Raw genomic sequence first — 20,140 nt, forward strand, 5'->3', positions numbered from 1 at the left:
TAGGGTTAGGGGTGAGGGTGTAGGGTTAGGGGTGAGGGTATAGGGGTGAGGGTGTAGGGTTAGGGGTGTAGGGTTAGGTTATAGGGGTGAGGGTGTAGGGTTAGGGGTTAGGGTATAGGGGTGAGGGTATAGGGTTAGGGGTGAGGGTATAGGGTTAGGGGTGAGGGTATAGGGTTAGGGTATAGGGGTGAGGGTGTGGGGTTAGGGTATAGGGGTTAGGGGTGTAGGGAGAGGGTATAGGGGTTAGGGAGAGGGTATAGGGGTTAGGGAGTGGGTATAGGGTATAGGGGTTAAGGAGAGGGTAGGGTATAGGGGTTAAGGAGAGGGTAGGGTATAGGGGTTAGGGAGAGGGTATAGGGGTTAGGGAGAGGGTATAGGGGTTAGGGAGAGGGTATAGGGGTTAGGGAGAGGGTATAGGGGTTATGGAGAGGGTATAGGGGTTAGGGAGAGGGTATAGGGGTTAGGGAGAGGGTATAGGGTATAGGGGTTATGGAGAGGGTATAGGGGTTATGGAGAGGGTATAGGGGTTATGGAGAGGGTATAGGGGTTAGGGAGAGGGTATAGGGGTTAGGGGGTGAGGGTAAGGGGTTAGGGGTCAGGGTAAAGGGTTTTGGGGTGAGGGTATAGGGTTAGAGGTGAGGGTTTAAGGGTTAGAGGTGAGGGTTTAAGGGTTAGAGGTGAGGGTATAGGGTTAAGGTATATTGTTAGGGGTGAGGGTATAGGGTTAGGGGTGGGGGTGTAGGGTTAGGGGTGAGGGTGTAGGGTTAGGGGTGAGGGTATAGGGGTGAGGGTATAGGGTTAGGGGTGAGGGTGTAGGGTTAGGGGTGAGGGTATAGGGGTGAGGGTGTAGGGTTAGGGGTGTAGGGTTAGGTTATAGGGGTGAGGGTGTAGGGTTAGGGTGTAGGGTTAGGTTATAGGGGTGAGGGTATAGCGGCTAGGGGTGAGGGTATAGGGTTAGGGTATAGGGGTGAGGGTATAGGGTTAGGGGTGGGGGTGTAGGGTTAGGGTATAGGGGTTAGGGAGATGGATACCTCACAGAGTAGCAGGTCTATGATGTGGAACACCATGTAGAGGGGGAACTTGGCTGTGAAGAGCGTGAGGAACCACTGAGAGGCGTACATATGAGCCTCCAGACCCACGTTCAGGAAGTGGTTATACAGGTCTGGGATGTATTCCTGTTAGAAAATGATACAGAGAAACAGTTATATCACAGCCATGAACAACAGCAGGACACAAGCACACACACGGAAGATGTGAAGATGCCTCTGTATTGAATGTCCTCCGTGTTGCATTTAGTAATTTATTTGTACTTAATTTTGTCTAAATGTATCCTCTATCCTTTCTTACAACCGAGAAGAACTTTAGAACATCAGATCGGCAGTTACTTACAGTTACTTACTTTATGTCGAAGTTGAAGCCGGAATTATCTGCCCTGGGATCTCTGTAATTCCGACCCAATTTTGGGGCTACCCAAGTGGAAACACCGACGGTACATGCAAGCGAGGGGCGATCCTGGCAAGATTAAGGCGAAGAGAGAACCGGCCACCTCTTCCCTACATTCTTGCTACCAACAGGACTCTCGAAACTGCAATATTCTCAGCTTTTCTAAAACACGGCTTTCGGACAAGATACCCCCCATGGCTATCCAACTCGATGGATTCTCCATTCACCATGCCGACAGGACAGTGGGGGAAATCCAGGAAGGGGGGGATTGCTTTTTCATCAACAACTGGTGTGCTGACTCAAGCACGGTGGAAATGTTGACCTATTGTTCACCCGTCTTGGAATACCTGATGGTCAAATGCCGACCCTTCTACCTCCCGAGAGACTTTTCAGTGGTTATTGTGACTGTTGTATACATTCAACCGCAGGACAAGAATGTTATGGAATATTTTCTCTATTCCATCCAGTAAATGTGACCACTGCCCTGGCGAGAGAGAGGCTATTTCAGACACACACTCGCCTCAGGCTTTACTGTACGTCTGTAGAGATGTCGGCAGTGTGGCACTTCGGATTGCAAGTTTACAAACAAAAGGATGCTTCTTCGTTCAAGCATAAAAAAACGTACAGACTTTCCGACCCACGAGGAAGTCGGGAAAACTAATATGTTCCTTATAATCCCTCTAATTATAATACCTTATAAGGCAATAAATGAAGGCTATTGTTTGCAGTAAATTCAAGAGTTTACTCTACACATGCTCTCATGCTCATGCTCTACACACTCTACACATGCAAGTGCGGTCAAAAAAATATAACGCTCCCTCGTCTAACCAAGACTCTTCCTCGTGGGCCTGACTTCCTCCCTCAAATAACCTTTCCTCCTCCCGTAGCCACCGCACCGGCCATAAGGGGGTATTCATCTCCAATAATGGCTTCACACTAATAATTCAACTAATAATGCTCTGGTTATTGTATAGAAATACACATTTGGCTATTTCTAACAAAAAAATAAAAAATAACTGTCACTTAACTGTACCCTGCTTTAACCAAGCAGAAAAACTTACATCCAGAGGCTGCTTTTCTGGTTGCCTGTGATTTATTTATGTATTTCTGGTTGCCTGTGATTTATTTATATATTTCTGGTTGCCTGTGATTTATTTATATATTTCTGGTTGCCTGTGATTTATTTATATATTTCTGGTTGCCTGTGATTTATTAATATATTTCTGGTTGCCTGTGATTTATTTATATATTTCTGGTTGCCTGTGATTTATTTATATATTTCTGGTTGCCTGTGATTTATTTATATATTTCTGGTTGCCTGTGATTTATTTATATATTTCTGGTTGCCTGTGATTTATTTATATATTTCTGGTTGCCTGTGATTTATTTATATATTTCTGGTTGCCTGTGATATTTCTGGTTGCCTGTGATTTATTTATATATTTCTGGTTGCCTGTGATTTATTTATATATTTCTGGTTGCCTGTGATTTATTAATATATTTCTGGTTGCCTGTGATTTATTTATATATTTCTGGTTGCCTGTGATTTATTTATATATTTCTGGTTGCCTGTGATTTATTTATATATTTCTGGTTGCCTGTGATTTATTTATATATTTCTGGTTGCCTGTGATTTATTTATATATTTCTGGTTGCCTGTGATTTATTTATATATTTCTGGTTGCCTGTGATTTATTTATATATTTCTGGTTGCCTGTGATTTATTTATATATTTCTGGTTGCCGGTGATTTATTAATATATTTCTGGTTGCCTGTGATTTATTAATATATTTCTGGTTGCCTGTGATTCATTTAAATATCATTTATATATTTCTGGTTGCCGGTGATTTATTAATATATTTCTGGTTGCCTGTGATTCATTTAAATATCATTTATATATTTCTGGTTGCCGGTGATCTATTGATTCCATCTCTTCGCAACTAAATCTACAGAGCTGACATTGTTGTATGCCCCATATATATAATATTCTGTTGGTGACAAGAATTGTATATAATAATTTAAATTGAAAAAAGTATTGAATCAATTGTAGTTTTTTGTACCAGTTCATAAACCATGTGCCATGGAATCGGTACATCGGAAATCTCTTCCCATTTATTTTGCAACCTGTATGACGCAGCTGTCAACATTTGTGTCCTCAAATGAAACTGGTATATTTTTCAATTTATGCCAGTTCCTTTCAGCCAATATCTTTAATATACAGCAGGCGAACAAGGTCCCTACCATCTCCTTTTTCCACTTGCCTCCTCCATTTTTGTGGTAGTGTTGCAATCAGTTGTAAGTTTGGAAAGAGCAGATATTCCCATATATTTTCGATAACTGCATATGTGACATACCTCCTCCGTTTCTATTCATAATATCATTAATAAATATATATATTTTTTAAATAAGAAAATCCATAAAGATTTACTTTTTTTATGAATAAGTATATTTGAGTTTAACCATGACATTTGTTGTAATATTGGTTCTATATTTTCTGGAGGATAAAACTGAAATTGTAACTAGCTTAGTATGGCTTGTTAAGAAAGGGTGATACTTTAAACAAAACTTCATTTTCAATTAGTCATAATGAGAAGTAGTAATCTGCATAAAGGTAAAAAGACCATTTTGAACAACGGATGAGCCTTTCTTAATGATCTACTGGAGAACCATTTTGGGTTTAAGTATAACTTATGTATGAGTGAAGCTTTTAGTGAGAGGTTTAAAGCTTTAATATTTAATCATTTTAGCCCCCTAAACTCATGTTCATTATATAAATAGGCACGTTTAATTTTGTCCAGCTCAGCATTCCAAATAAAATGAAATATATTTTGCTCACATGATTTAAAAATCTGTAGTAGGCAGTGCCATTGGTAAGTAAGTAAACTGTGATAGGACCAGAGAGTTAATCAATGTGATTTATCCACAAATAGACAAGTGTTTACCTCTCCATGGTTGCAGAATCTTATCTATATTTTGCAAACTTTCTATTGAAATGAATTGTGGTAAATTCATTTAGATTTTTTGAGATGTAAATACCAAGCACACTACCGGTCAAAAGTTTTAGAACACCTACTAATTCAAGGATTTTTCTTTATTTGTACTATTTTCAACATTGTAGAATAATAGTGAAGAGATCAAAACTATGAAATAACACATGGAATCATGTAGTAACCAAAAAAGTGTAAAAACAAATCAAAATATATTTTATATTTGAGATTCTTCAAAGTAGCCACCCTTTGCCTTCATGACAGCTTTGCACACTCTTGGCATTCTCTCAATCAGCTTCACCTGGAATGCTTTTCCTACAGTCTTGAAGGAGTTCCCACATATGCTGAGCACTTGTTAGCTGCCTTTCCTTCACTCTGCGGTCCGACTCATTCCAAACCATCCCAATTTGTTTAAGGTCGGGTGATTGCGAAACCCAGGTCATCTGATGCAGCACTCCATCACTCTCCTTCTTCGTAAAATAGCCCTTACACAGCCTGGAGCTGTGTTGGGTCATTGTCCTGTTGAAAAACATATGATAGTCCCACTAAGCGCAAACCAGATGGGATGGCATATCACTGCAGAATGCTGTGGTAGCCTTGCTGGTTAAATGTGCCCTGAATTCTAAATAAATCTCAGACAGTGTCACCAGCAAAGCACCCCCACACCATAACACCTCCTCCTCCATGCTTCATGGTGGGAAATACACATGTGGAGATCATCCGTTCACCCTTACCGCATCTCACAAAGACACGGCGGTTGGAACCAAAAATCTCCAATTTGGACTCCAGACCAAAGGACTGTGTTTCTTGGCCTAAGCAAGTCTTCTTATTATTGGTGTCCTTTAGTAGTGGTTTCTTTGCAGCAATCGACCATGAAGGCCTGATTCACACAGTCTCCTCTGAACAGTTGTTGAGATGTGTCTGTTACTTGAACTCTATGAAGCATTTATTTGGGCTGCAATTTCTGAGGCTGGTCACTAATGAGTTTATCCTCTCCCATTCCTGTGGTGGTCCTCATGAGAGCCAGTTTCATCATATCAGTTTCAACTGCACTTGAAGAAACTTTCAAAGTTCTTGAAATTTTCCGTATTGACTGACATTCATGTCTTAAATAATGATGGACTGTTGTTTCTCTATGATTGTTTGAGCTATTCTTGCCATAATATGGACTTGGTCTTTTACCAAATAGGGCTATATTTCTTTATACCCCCCCCCCCCCCCCCCCCCTTATCACAACATAAATGATTGGCTCAAACGCATTAGGAAGGAATGAAATTCCACAAATTTACTTTTAAAAAGGCACACCTGTTTATGGAAATGCAATCCAGGAAACTACCTCATAAAGCTGGATGAGAGAATGCCAAGAGTGTGCAAAGCTAGTTGAAGAATCTCAAGTATAAAATATATTATGATTTGCTTAACACTTTTTTGGTTTCTACATGATTCCATATGTGTTATTTCATAGTTCTGATGTCTTCACTATTATTCTACAATGTAGAAAATAGTAAAAAATAAAGAAAAACCCTTCAATGAGTATGTGTTCTAAAACTTTGGACCGGTAGTGTATAAATGTCTGCTACACCATCCGCCCATTTTATTGGTAAACTACAAGGTAGTGTCAAAATGTCTGCTACACCATCCGCCCATTTTATTGGTAAACTACAAGGTAGTGTCAAAATGTCTGCTACACCATCCGCCCATTTTATTGGTAAACTACAAGGTAGTGTAAACACTGTATTGTTAATGATCCAATACGTAATATGGTACACTTTTCATAATTAGGTTTAAGTCCAGAGAGGCTAAACACCTCCCTCTGCAACTGGATCCTGGATTTCCTGACGGGCCAACACCAGGTGGTGAAGGTAGGCAACAACACCTCCGCCACGCTGATCCTCAACACGGGTGCCCCACAGGGGTGTGTGCTTAGTCCCCTCCTGTACTCCCTGTTCACCCACAACTGCGTGGCCACTCACAACTCCAACACCATCATCAAGTTTGCTGATGACACGATGGTGGTAGGACTGATCACCGGCGATGATGAGAGTGACCTGGCAGTGTGGAAGAACATCCTCTCCCTCAACCTCAGTAAGACCAAGTTTCTGATTGTGGACTACAGGAAACGGGGGGGGGGAGAGAGAAACCTGCAGTGGAGCAGGTTGAGTGTTTCAAGTTCCACTGTGTCCACTAAGAACTTAAAATGTCCCACACACACGCGCACAGCCGTGAAGAATGTGCGACAGCGCCTCTTATCCCTCAGGGGGATTAAAAGGTCTACAGCTGTACCGCTAAGAGCATCTTGACTGGCTGCATCACTGCTTGGTGTGGCAACTGCACCGCCCTCAATCGCATGGCGCTACACAGGGTGGTGCGGACAGCCCAGTACATCACCGGGGCCGAGCTCCCTGTCATCCAGGACCTCTATATCAGGAGGTGTGAAAGGAAGGCCCGGAAAATCTTAAAGACTCCATCCAGCCACCTAAGCCATAGACTGTTCTCTCTGCTTCCGCATGGCAAGCGGTACTGCTGCATCAAGTCTGACACCAACAGTCTCCTGAACAGCTTCTATCCCCAAGTCATAAGTCTGATAAATAGCTAACCAAATGGCTACACAGACTGAGTGGACCCTTGAATTGTATTCTTATTTTTGCACTGTCTATGCACACTCATAGGGTCCTACACACTCACAGGGTCCTACACACTCATAGGGTCCTACACACTCACAGGGCCCTACACACTCACACAAACTTTCACTCCAACACACACACACAGACTGTTACTCCAACACACACACACAGACTGTTACTCCAACACACACACACACAGACTGTTACTCCAACACACACACACACAGACTGTTACTCCAACACACACACACACACACACACACACACACTGTTACTCCAACACACACACATACTGTTACTCCAACACACACACACACAGACTGTTACTCAGTACACACACACACGCAGACTGTTACTCCAACACACACACACGCAGACTGTTACTCCAACACACACACACACAGACTGTTACTCCAACACACACACACAGACTGTTACTCCAACACACACACACAGACTGTTACTCCAACACACACACACAGACTGTTACTCCAACACACACACAGACTGTTACTCCAACACACACACAGACTGTTACTCCAACACATACAAACAGTCAAATGCTCACACACATAATATGCACATACATTTATACTGACATACAATCATCATAAACTGTACACTGCTGCTACTCTGTTTATCATATATCCTGATGCCTAGTCAACTTACCTATCTACCTCTATCACTCCAGGATTATTGTAGATATGGCACTGAAGCTGACTGATCCTGTATATAGTATTCTTACTTACATTATCATGTTCTTATTGGTAGGACTTATGTTTATGTTCTACCTTGTTATTTTTAGTATTAATGCGTTATTTATTACTGCATTGTAGGGGTTATAGATGGTAAAGGCATTTCACCTGCATGAGTCTCTCCAGCTGGAAGAACTTGCAGTGTAGATCCTCAAAGTTCTGCTTGAAGAGGTCCCTGAGTCCGTAGTCAAACATGATCTTGACCAGAACACTGAAGGCCTGTTCCTCAGGCATCTACATACAGGGCAGAGAGAGAGACACACAGAGAGAGAGAGAGAGAGATGACAGTATATCAGTTCAGTTCTGTCCACCAGGTGTCCGTGTTTCCTTCAGAGAGCTCTGGCACTGTGGTGAGAGGAAGAGAAAGATCTTCTCTGAAACTCTTCCAGCTTAGACCACTCCATCACAGCCCTGAGCATGTGAAGACAGAAAGAGAAGTGAGAACGTGTGTGAGAGACATGGAGAGAGAGACACAGAGAGAGACAGATAGAGAAACATGGAGAGAGATAGAAAGGCAGAGAGAGACACAGAGAGAGACAGACAGAGCATGTCTACATCATCTCTCAGCGTTGGTCATCTGTAACTCACGTGCAGCAGCAGCACAGCGGCCAGGAAAGACTGTCCCTGGCAGTAACCAATCTCCTCATCATACACTGAGTAGGCCTGGGGAGAAGAGAAGAGAGAGACTCAATGTTAGAGACAGAAAATAACCAATCTCCTCATCATACACTGAGTAGGCCTGGAGAGAAGAGGAGAGAGAGCAGATGTTAGAGACAGAAAGAGAGAGCAGATGTTAGCGCTACTGTAAAGTACATTCTCAGAGTTATAATAAAATAATAACAACATGGTCATTTATCAGACGCTTTTATTTAAAGTGTCTTCCAGAACTGTCAGTATTGACTGTGACACACTTAGAATGTCACCCGTGCAGGAATCAAACCCATAACCCTGGTGTTGTCACTGTCTGCACAATACTAACCCACAGTACAACTCTCCTTCAACAGAGTGAGAATTACTCTCTCCCCATTAACAGTTCAGGGAGTTCATTGATATGGATCACTCCCTTACACACACACACACACACACACACACACACACACACACACACACACACACACACACACACACACACACACACACACACACACACACACACACACACACACACACACACACACACACACACAGAGAGGGGGAGAGAGAGAGATGAGAGAGACAGTTGATGAATTATTGAGAAGTACCTGGGGTTATTGTTTGAAAAGGATAAATTATTCATGACATCAGAGGAATATATGGGGCGGCAGGTAGTGTTTAGAGCGTTGGACTAGTAAAGAAAGGTTGCAAGATTGCCGACAAGTTAAAAATATTTTGTTCTGCCCCTGAACAAGGCAGTTAACCCACTGTTCCCCTGAACAAGGCAGTTAACCCACTGTTCCCCTGAACAAGGCAGTTAACCCACTGTTCCCCTGAACAAGGCAGTTAACCCACTGTTCCCCTGAACAAGGCAGTTAACCCACTGTTCCCCTGAACAAGGCAGTTAACCCACTGTTCCCCTGAACAAGGCAGTTAACCCACTGTTCCCCTGAACAAGGCAGTTAACCCACTGTTCCCCTGAACAAGGCAGTTAACCCACTGTTCCCCTGAACAAGGCAGTTAACCCACTGTTCCCCTGAACAAGGCAGTTAACCCACTGTTCCCCTGAACAAGGCAGTTAACCCACTGTTCCCCTGAACAAGGCAGTTAACCCACTGTTCCCCTGAACAAGGCAGTTAACCCACTGTTCCTAGGCCGTCATTGTAAATAAGAATATGTTCTTAACTGACTTGCCTAGTTAAATAAAGGTGTAAAATAAAAAAACAATAACTTAGATAGCCACAAACCTTTCTCCCAGTCACAGGGAATCGAGAGTGAAACCAGTCACAGGGAATCGAGAGTGAAACCAGTCACAGGGAATCGAGAGTAAAACCAGTCACAGGGAATCGAGAGTGAAACCAGTCACAGGGAATCGAGAGTGAAACCAGTCACAGGGAATCGAGAGTGAAACCAGTCACAGGGAATCGAGAGTGAAACCAGTCACAGGGAATCGAGAGTGAAACCAGTCACAGGGAATCGAGAGTGAAACCAGTCACAGGGAATCGAGAGTGAAACCAGTCACAGGGAATCGAGAGTGAAACCAGTCACAGGGAATCGAGAGTGAAACCAGTCACAGGGAATCGAGAGTGAAACCAGTCACAGGGAATCGAGAGTGAAACCAGTCACAGGGAATCGAGAGTGAAACCAGTCACAGGGAATCGAGAGTGAAACCAGTCACAGGGAATCGAGAGTGAAACCAGTCACAGGGAATCGAGAGTGAAACCAGTCACAGGGAATCGAGAGTGAAACCAGTCACAGGGAATCGAGAGTGAAACCAGTCACAGGGAATCGAGAGTGAAACCAGTCACAGGGAATCGAGAGTGAAACCAGTCACAGGGAATCGAGAGTGAAACCAGTCACCGAAACCAAAGCACTGCTGCTTGCTCAGTCCTCCTTGATGGATAGAGACCGCCCGGCCAGTAGACTCAAACACAAACATTGCCTCAGTTGAATCATTATGGGAACTGGGCCTCAGTTTATCATGTTTGGATGTGTGGTGTTAGCCCATTGACCCAACTGCCTAATTAGTATCTGAGCCAAAATGCAACTTGTCTGTCGACTCAACGGTGAAGTGCTCACTACTCAGCCAAGTGTTGCTGTAATATGTGCCATGTAAAAAAGCTAACGTTTAAATTCCTTGTTCGGAACATGAGAACATTTGAAAGCTGGTGGTTCAATATTCCCAGTTCTTCAATATTCTCAGTTATTAAGTTTTAGGTTGTAGTTATTATAGGACTATTTTTCTCTATACCATTTGTATTTCATATACCTTTGACTATTGGATGTTCTTATAGGCACTTTAGTATTGCCAGCCTAATCTCAGGAGTTGATAAGTCATAAACAGCGCTGTGAGTCAAGCATTGCTAAGAGCTGCTGGCAAACGCAGTAAAGTTTGAATGAATGCTTACGAGCCTGCTGCTGCCTACCACCGCTCAGTCAGACTGCTCTATCAAATATCAAATCATACTTAATTATAATAAACACACAGAAATACGAGTTAAATTGGATGTAGTCTATCACAGTGCCATCCGTTCTCACCAAAGCCCCATATACCACCCACCACTGCGACCTGTATGCTCTCGTTGGCTGGCCCTCACTTCATATTCTTTGCCAAACCCACTGGCTCCAGGTCATCTATAAGTCTTTGCTAGGTAAAGCCCCACCTTATCTCAGCTCACTGGTCATCATAGCAGCACCCACCCATAGCACACGCTCCAGCAGGTATATTTCACTGGTCACCCCCAAAGCCTATTCCTCAATTGGCCGCCTTTCTTTCCAGTTCTCTGCTGCCAATGACTGGAACGAATTGAAAAAAATTACTGAAGCTGGAGACTCATATCTCCCTCACTAACTTTATGCATCAGCTGTCAGAGCAGCTCACAGATCACTGCACCTGTACATAGCCCATCTGTAAATAGCCCATCCAACCACCTCATCCCCATATTGTTATTTATTTTTTGCTACTTTGCACCCCAGTATCTCTACTTGCACATGAATCTTCTGCACATCTATCAGTCCAGTGTTTAATTCCTAAATTGTAATTATTTCGCCACTACGGCCTATTTATTGCCTTACCTCCCTTATCTTACCTCATTTACACACACTGTATATAGACGTTTTCTATTGTGTTATTGACGGTACGTTTGTTTACTCCATGTGTAACTCTGTGTTGTTGTTTGTGTCGCACTGCTTTGCTTTATCTTGGCCAGGTCGCAGTTGTAAATGAGAACTTGCTCTTAACTGGCCAAACTGGTTAAACAAAAGGTGAAATAAATAAAAATGGTTAGGTACACAATGGTGTTTATGGTTAGGTACACATTGGTGTTTATGGTTAGGTACATATTGGTGTTTATGGTTAGGTACACATTGGTGTTTATGGTTAGGTACATATTGGTGTTTATGGTTAGGTACACATTGGTGTTTATGGTTAGGTACATATTGGTGTTTATGGTTAGGTACACATTGGTGTTTATGGTTAGGTACATATTGGTGTTTATGGTTAGGTACATATTGGTGTTTATGGTTAGGTACACATTGATGTTTATGGTTAGGTACACATTGATGTTTATGGTTAGGTACATATTGGTGTTTATGGTTAGGTACACATTGGTGTTTATGGTTGGGTACACATTGGTGTTTATGGTTAGGTACACATTGGTGTTTATGGTTAGGTACACATTGGTGTTTATGGTTAGGTACACATTGGTGTTTATGGTTGGGTACATATTGGTGTTTATGGTTAGGTACACATTGATGCAGCGACAGTGCTTGAGCTTCGCCCGTTTGGCGAAGTAGGCTGTGATTCGGTGAAAAAGACAGGGTTTTATGTCAGAAGTTAATGGTTTTCTGTAGAAAGACAGATGGCTTTGGAATTTGTTGGGTGGACGGGAGGAGAGCAACGTGTTGATATAGGGGAGACAAATGGACATCTGTGGACTATTTGAATGAGGGGTTGAGGTCAGGAGGTGAAGTCAGATCCCCTGAAGGGAATAATAAGGGTTTAGTATCCTGTTACTCTTTTCCTGTAGAACCATAAGATGTAAGGATTGGAGAGAAGGAGTGTCTTGACTGGGATATATATATATATATATCTGTGATGGGAGAAATGTTGGGTTGTCTAAATTACAGCTGTACAGACCCTTTGGGAAGAATTAAACTTGGTTAAAGCTTCTCTAGTGTCCGTGAGTTATTTACTCTGAAAAATAAGAACCTAACACTAGCAACTTACCTTGGCTCCTTGCTGCACTCGTGTAACAGGTGGTCAGCCTGCCACGCAGTCTCCTCGTGGAGTGCAATGTAATCGGCCATAATCGGCGTCCAAAAATGCAGATTACCGATTGTTATGAAAACTTGAAATCGGCCCTAATTAATCGGTCGTGCCGATTAATTGGTCGACCTCTAGACTCAACAGTGTAGTGCTCACTATTCAGACAAGCGATTCTGTAACGAAGCGCCAGTCTGTCGATGATAACACAGTAGACTCAACGGTGAAGTGCTCACTACTCAGCCAAGCGTTGCTGTAAAGTAGATCCAGGTTTTGGGCTCCAGTTCTTCTTATTCCAACCAATCTTTGAGCGGTTGTGGAGTCCTCTCTCCTAGTAATGTAAAGGTTTTATGATACCCCGGGGGGGGGGGGGGGGCGGGGGCGTACTACTACTGATACTACATACTACTACTACACCTTGCAGATCTTGTAGAGTGAGTCTTGCCCGTCTCCTCCAGTGTCCTTGAAGTAGTCGTGAGCTGGGAAAGTCCTGTTAATGTCTCTGGTGATGGCACTGTCCTGGGGAGACTCCTGAGAGCCATTGAAAAGAGAACACACAGAGAGGGAGAGAGGGGGAGAGAGAGCGAGAGAGAGAGAGACAAACACAATTAGACCCAACCAAATCATGAGAAAACAAAAAGATAATTACTTGACACATTGGAAAGAACTAACAAAAAAAACTAGAATGCTATTTGGCCCTAAACAGAGAGTACACAGTGGCAGAATACCTGACCACTGTGACTGACCCAAACATAAGGAAAGCGTTTGACTATGTACAGACTCAGTGAGCATAGCCTTGCTATTGAGAAAGGCCGCCGTAGGCAGACATGGCTCTCAAGAGAAGACAGGCTTTGTGCACACTGCCCACAAAATTAGGTGGAAACTGAGCTGCACTTCCTAACCTCCTGCCCAATGTATGACCTTATTAGAGACACATATTTCCCTCAGATTACACAGATCCACAAAGAATTCGAAAACAAACCCGATTTTGATAAACTCCCATATCTACTGGGTGAAATTCCACAGTGTGCCATCACAGCAGCAAGTTTTGTGACCTGTTCCCACAAGAAAAGGAAAACCAGTGAATAAAAAACACCATTGTAAATCCAACCCATATTGTTTATTTATTTTCCTATTTGTACTTTAACCATTTGTAGAGTACAACACTGTATATATACATAATATGACATACAGAAGTTTCAAAAGAATAAAGACATTTTGAATGTGTAATGTTTACTTTTCATTTTTATTGTTTATTTGGCATTAGTATATTATCTACTCCACTTGCCTTGGTAATGTTAACACGCTTCCCATGCTAATAAAGCCCCTTGAATTGAATTGACAGAGAGACAGGGAAAGAGACAGAGAGAGCAGAGAGAGAGAGAGACAGAGAGAGAGACAGATAGAGAGAGACAGAGAGCGAGAAAGAGGGAAGGGGAGAACGCAGAGAGCAACCTGCACATGTACTCTACTGTATGCTTATTGTTATTGTTGAATGTATGGTTATTTTGGCCCTTGGTTATTGTTGCTACTGTTGACAACTGTTGATTCTCATTTTTATTTATTTTTATATTGTAAAAATCCCAAATAAGCTTTGGCAGTATGTACATTGTTACGTCATGCCAATAAAGCTAATTGAATTGAAAGCGACAGAGAGAGCGACAGAGACAGAGAGACAGGAAACAGTCAGTGGTCCATATGGTTCATTCCATTGAGATTGGCTGTTCTTCTGGAGTTAGATCGTCCCCAATGAACCACTGCTACTGTACATGAAGTTCAGTTAAAACCTGAGGAATCCAACAGGCTGTCGAATGCGAAAGCAAACAGTACAAATTCACCCACACCAGTCAACATCGTTCCTCACTGGCTCCACCAGGGGCCAGTGTTCTATTGTAAATCCCTCTCCCCAGAGCTACTGAGACAGTGAGTCAGATCATTGGTGCCCAAGAGCATGTCCCTCCCAGTCAGCCAGTCAGTCAGTCAGATCATGTCTCTCCCAGTCAGTCAGTCAGAGCATGTCCCTCCCAGTCAGCCATTCAGTCAGTCAGATCATGTCCCTCCCAGTCAGCCAGTCAGTCAGTCAGATCATGTCCCTCCCAGTCAGTCAGTCAGAGCATGTCCCTCCCAGTCAGCCAGTCAGTCAGTCAGATCATGTCCCTCCCAGTCAGCCAGTCAGTCAGTCAGAGCATGTCCCTCCCAGTCAGTCAGTCAGTCAGTCAGAGCATGTCCCTCCCAGTCAGTCAGAGCATGTCCCTCCCAGTCAGCCAGTCAGTCAGTCAGAGCATGTCCCTCCCAGTCAGCCAGTCAGTCAGTCAGATTATGTCCCTCCCAGCCAGTCAGTCAGAGCATGTCCCTCCCAGGCTGTCAGTCAGAGCATGTCCCTCCCAGTCAGTCAGTCAGTCAGTCAGAGCATGTCCCTCCCAGTCAGTCAGTCAGAGCATGTCCCTCCCAGTCAGTCAGTCAGTCAGTCAGAGCATGTCCCTCCCAGTCAGTCAGTCAGTCAGATCATGTCCCTCCCAGTCAGCCAGTCAGATCATGTCCCTCCCAGTCAGCCAGTCAGTCAGATCATGTCCCTCCCAGTCAGCCAGTCAGATCATGTCCCTCCCAGTCAGCCAGTCAGTCAGTCAGAGCATGTCCTTCCCAGTCAGCCAGTCAGTCAGTCAGATTATGTCCCTCCCAGTCAGCCAGTCAGTCAGTCAGATCATGTCCCTCCCAGTCAGTCAGTCAGAGCATGTCCCTCCCAGTCAGCCAGTCAGTCAGTCAGATCATGTCCCTCCCAGTCAGCCAGCCAGTCAGTCAGAGCATGTCCCTCCCAGTCAGTCAGTCAGAGCATGTCCCTCCCAGTCAGTCAGTCAGTCAGTCAGAGCATGTCCCTCCCAGTCAGTCAGAGCATGTCCCTCCCAGTCAGCCAGTCAGTCAGTCAGATTATGTCCCTCCCAGCCAGTCAGTCAGAGCATGTCCCTCCCAGTCAGTCAGTCAGTCAGAGCATGTCCCTCCCAGTCAGCCAGTCAGTCAGATCATGTCCCTCCCAGTCAGTCAGATCATGTCCCTCCCAGTCAGCCAGTCAGTCAGTCAGATTATGTCCCTCCCAGTCAGTCAGTCAGATCATGTCCCTCCCAGTCAGCCAGTCAGAGCATGTCCCTCCTAGTCAGCCAGTCAGAGCATGTCCCTCCCAGTCAGCCAGTTAGTCAGAGCATGTCCCTCCCAGTCAGCCAGTTAGTCAGTCAGAGCATGCCCCTCCCAGTCAGCCAGTCAGTCAGTCAGATTATGTCCCTCCCAGTCAGCCAGTCAGTCAGATCATGTCCCTCCCAGTCAGCCAGTCAGTCAGATCATGTCCCTCCCAGTCAGCCAGTCAGTCAGTCAGATCATGTCCCTCCCAGTCAGCCAGTCAGTCAGTCAGATTATGTCCCTCCCAGTCAGTCAGAGCATGTCCCTCCCAGTCAGCCAGTTAGTCAGTCAGTTCATGTCCCTCCCAGTCAGCCAGTCAGTCAGTCAGAGCATGTCCCTCCCATTCAGCCAGACTGTCAGAGCATGTCCATCCCAGTCAGCCAGACTGCCAGAGCATGTCCCTCCCAGGCAGTCAGACTGCCAGAGCATGTCCCTCCCAGTCAGTCAGACTGTCAGAGCATGTCCCTCCCAGTCAGCCAGACTGCCAGAGCATGTCCCTCCCAGTCAGCCAGACTGTCAGAGCATGTCCCTCCCAGTCAGAGCATGTCCCTCCCATTCAGCCAGACTGTCAGAGCATGTCCCTCCCAGTCAGCCAGACTGTCAGAGCATGTCCCTCCCAGTCAGCCAGACTGTCAGAGCATGGTACAGAGTGTTCCCCCTGTCTGTTCAGGCTGGATGCAGCCTCTCTGTTTGTTTGTCTGACTCTCTGGGAGAGGAGAGAGGGGGAGACAAGGGGGGATTGGAGAGAGGGAAGGCACCCAGAACGCAGCATATCTGAGATGTGTACACACAACACATCTGACAGGCAGGGGCTGAGGCTGGCTCAGCTGAGAAAGGGGCTGAGACACAGTGTCTTCGACAGCCAGAGAGCAGTGCTGGGCCCAGTGCCAGGGTCTGTCTCCAGCCACATAGATCCAGATGGAGACCCAGGGTTCTCTCCTACAGCTCTGTGTGGATGCATCCCTGTTCAGTAACCTCTGGTGCTGGTTGGTGTCTGTACAACACCCCAGGATGACCTGGAGAATGTCCAAAAACAAGCCAGGGCTCTTTGTCTAAAGTAAGACCCATCATTACAGAGTTCATTGACATGAGAGAGAAAGAGAAAGAGAGAGAAAGAGGTCTCAGCTTCTGTACAGTGACAAGAGCTTCAAAAACAAAACATTGGCACGGAACCATCCTCATTGGTGCAGAAGAATCAACTTTTCCATACCCCTTGTCCTCGCAGTAGAGGATGAGAAGAGAGGGGGATGACTGGAGAGTTGGAGGGGTGTGTACTGCTACATCTGCTCTATCAACCAATTATAGGGATTTCTGACGTAACCTAGCCTGTCTCTCTCTCTCTCCATGTCTGTCTGTCTCTCTCGGTCTGTCTCTCTCTCGGTCTGTCTCTCGGTATGTCTCTCTCTCTCGGTATGTCTCTCTCTCTCGGTATGTCTCTCTGTCTGTATGTCTCTCCATGTCTCTATGTCTCTCTCTGTCACTTGACCAAAACAAACAAAACAAAAACTTCTCAAATGTCACAACTGGCCGTCCCGTGGTGTAAAAGCAGACTCAGGGAATGTTAGGTCACTATCACAGCAGGGGCTTATTCTGGCCCAGTTACCCCCCACAGCTGTGGTCCTGTGTGGCTCAGTTGGTAAGAGTGTGGTGCTAGCAACGCTAGGGTCGTGTGGGTTCAATTCCTGCTGGGGTCACATGTAAAAATGTATACACTCTGTACTGTACTACTGTAAGTCTCGTTGGATAAAAGCGTCTGCTGAATGGCCTGTTATGGCTAGTTTAAAAATGATAATGTAGTGAACAGTACATTCACATGGGACCAACATGTTGACCCCAGAAGAAGATCTTTGGCTGGAAAGGCACAATAAAACAGCGTGAGCCTTTAACACTGTGTGGGTATCTTTTCTTTTTACATGGCTATATGACAGAAACCCTGGAGGAACTAACCACATCTGACAATGAGAAACCACTGGTCATCATATGACAACAGGGCCACGTAACGTAACCACGGCGCGTGACATAACCACGGCGCGTGACGTAACCACGGCGCGTGACGTAACCACGGCGAGTTGCGATTGGAACTAAGTCGCATGCTCAAGTTTATGAGAACACGCGTTTAGCTTTTCTGTGAGCTCAGCCTCGTATGAAGTCTGGAGAAATACATGTGACTGTTATACAGCCAAACCTTACTTCTCATTATACAGTACACAGAAAGAGGCCCTAATGTTACACAAGGTCATATGAAGGCAGAGAGACACAGTCATATACATACATCCATGCAACTCATAATACTGTACATCTACCATGGTATCCATTACAGGTTCATCAACCAGTAGTCATTACTGAGGAAATAAACATGGCAGTGAGCATGGAGCTGCTCACCACTAACAACAGCCTTATTAAAATCACAATGAAACACGGTGGCTGAACCATACTAATGACCTGTGGTGTGTGGACATGTTTAACTATTCATCTGGGGACTAGATGTCCCCACAAGAATAGTAAACAAACAAAAATTGGACCAACTGGGGACATTTTGTTGGTCCCCACAAGGTAAAATGCTATTTCTAGGAGGTTTAGGGTTAAGGTTAGAATTAGTGTTAGAATTACATTAAGGGTTAGGGTGAGGAACTAGGGTTTAGTTTGAGGGTGAGGAGCTAGGGTTTAGTTTGAGGGTGAGGAGCTAGGGTTTAGTTTGAGGGTTAGGATCTAGGGTTAGTTTGAGGGTGAGGAGCTAGGGTTTAGTTTGAGGTTTAGGAGCTAGGATTTAGTTTGAGGGTTAGGAGCTAGGGTTAGGAGCTAGGGTTAGTTTGAGGGTTAGGAGCTAGTGTTTAGTTTGAGGGTTAGGAGCTAGGGTTTAGTTTGAGGGTTAGGAGCTAGGGTTAGTTTTAGGAGTTAGTTTTAGGGTGAGGAGCTAGGGTTATTTTGAGCGTTAGGAGCTAGGGTTAGTTTGAGGGTTAGGAGCTAGGGTTAGGTTTAGGGTTAGGAGCTAGGGTTAGTTTTAGGGTTAGGAGCTAGGGTTAGTTTTAGGGTTAGGATCTAGGGTTAGTTTTAGGGTTAGTTTTAGGGTTAGGAGCTAGGATTAGGTTTAGGGCTATGGTTAGGTTATTGGGTTAAAGTTAGGGTTAAGGTTAGGCTTAACAAGATTTTGAATGGGACTGTTCCCACAAGGTTAATTGTGCAAGACTGTGTGTGTGTGTGTTTGTGTGTGTGTGTCAGCTATTACCAACCTCTGTACCCTGTGTATGGGACCGGTGTCACAGGAGGATTTGACATTTTTAAAACCAGCAAAACCCCAGAACAAAGAGCTGTTTAAAAGCATGCTTATGATGCACTTATCAAGCATTTTATTGCTACCAGTCCCATCGCTGGAGGGTGTATCATTTCTGCTCCCTCAAAGCTTTCTGTTTGCGAACTCAGCCCCTATAATCACATGGGCTGCAAACTTGCCTTAGGGAGCAATATAGAGACAGATAAAGAGAGAGAGACGAGGAAAGAAAGAAAGTGAGGTGGTGGTGCATATTAACCAAGAAAATACAACTATTAAAAGGCCCAGTGCAGTCAAAAACATGATTTTCCTGTGTTTTATATATATTTCCACACTATGAGATTGTAATGATGCTGTGAAATTGTGAAAATGATCATGCCCTTTTAGTGTAAGAGCTGTTTGAAGAGAACACGTGACATTTCAGCCTGTTTTGGTTGGCTAGGAGAGTTCCAAATCTCTCTGCCAATAACAGCAAGTTTCCAGTATCCCCTCCCCACTCATACCTCTCCCAGAAAAGTCCTAGCTTGAGAAATTTCTCTTTGCTGAGAAGCTATTTTTGTTTATTTTTGACCATTTTAATTGAAAACAAAATCACAGTAAGGTTCTTAATTGTTACCCAGAAATGATTTGATATTGAAATAAAAACAGCTGCATTTTACCAAGGAATGTACTCAATGGTACTCATGTACTCACAATGGTACTCACACTGTTCACATGAGTAATATTAAACAGTGTGTGTGGTCAGCAGATGAAACTAATTTTAACAGTGTTCGAATACCCATACTTCCGTTCTCAATAGTAGGCCGTTTGAGTATGCAATAAATCAAGTATACGTTAAATGCCCGGATGTCATACTAATTTTGGCTTTGAAAACAGCTGATAATCAGTTGATCAATTAGATATGGCGATGCACTACCGAAATCAATGAATAGCGGGAAACAATACAATATCTTAGTTTTGCGAAAGTCGTTAGAAAATGCGAATGTGAATTTTCAAAA

General features: G+C 44.2%; 1 protein-coding gene across 4 annotated transcripts in view; it reads right to left on the minus strand.

The window, feature by feature from the left end:
* Window positions 1-20,140, minus strand: part of LOC110536788 (rab GTPase-activating protein 1) — a 212,942-nt gene that overhangs the window by 38,689 nt on the left and 154,113 nt on the right. For 2 of the 4 annotated variants that reach the window (XR_016484882.1, XR_016484881.1), the window contains 4 exons: window positions 13,124-13,237; window positions 8,398-8,548; window positions 7,918-8,043; window positions 1,032-1,175 (listed from right to left, as the gene is read on the minus strand). Coding sequence is in view for 2 of the 4 variants with exons in the window: in XM_036936954.2 (XP_036792849.2) it covers window positions 1,032-1,175; window positions 7,918-8,043; window positions 8,398-8,472; window positions 13,124-13,237 (459 nt within the window). In the remaining 2 variants the exon portion in view is untranslated. The remainder of the gene's footprint in view (window positions 1-1,031; window positions 1,176-7,917; window positions 8,044-8,397; window positions 8,549-13,123; window positions 13,238-20,140) is intronic. The other 2 variants (XM_036936954.2, XM_036936955.2) reach the window with 1 other exon arrangement.

This window comes from Oncorhynchus mykiss, chromosome 12, assembly GCF_057628025.1.
Source record: "Oncorhynchus mykiss isolate SJ-2025 chromosome 12, ASM5762802v1, whole genome shotgun sequence".
Lineage (NCBI taxonomy): Eukaryota > Metazoa > Chordata > Actinopteri > Salmoniformes > Salmonidae > Oncorhynchus > Oncorhynchus mykiss.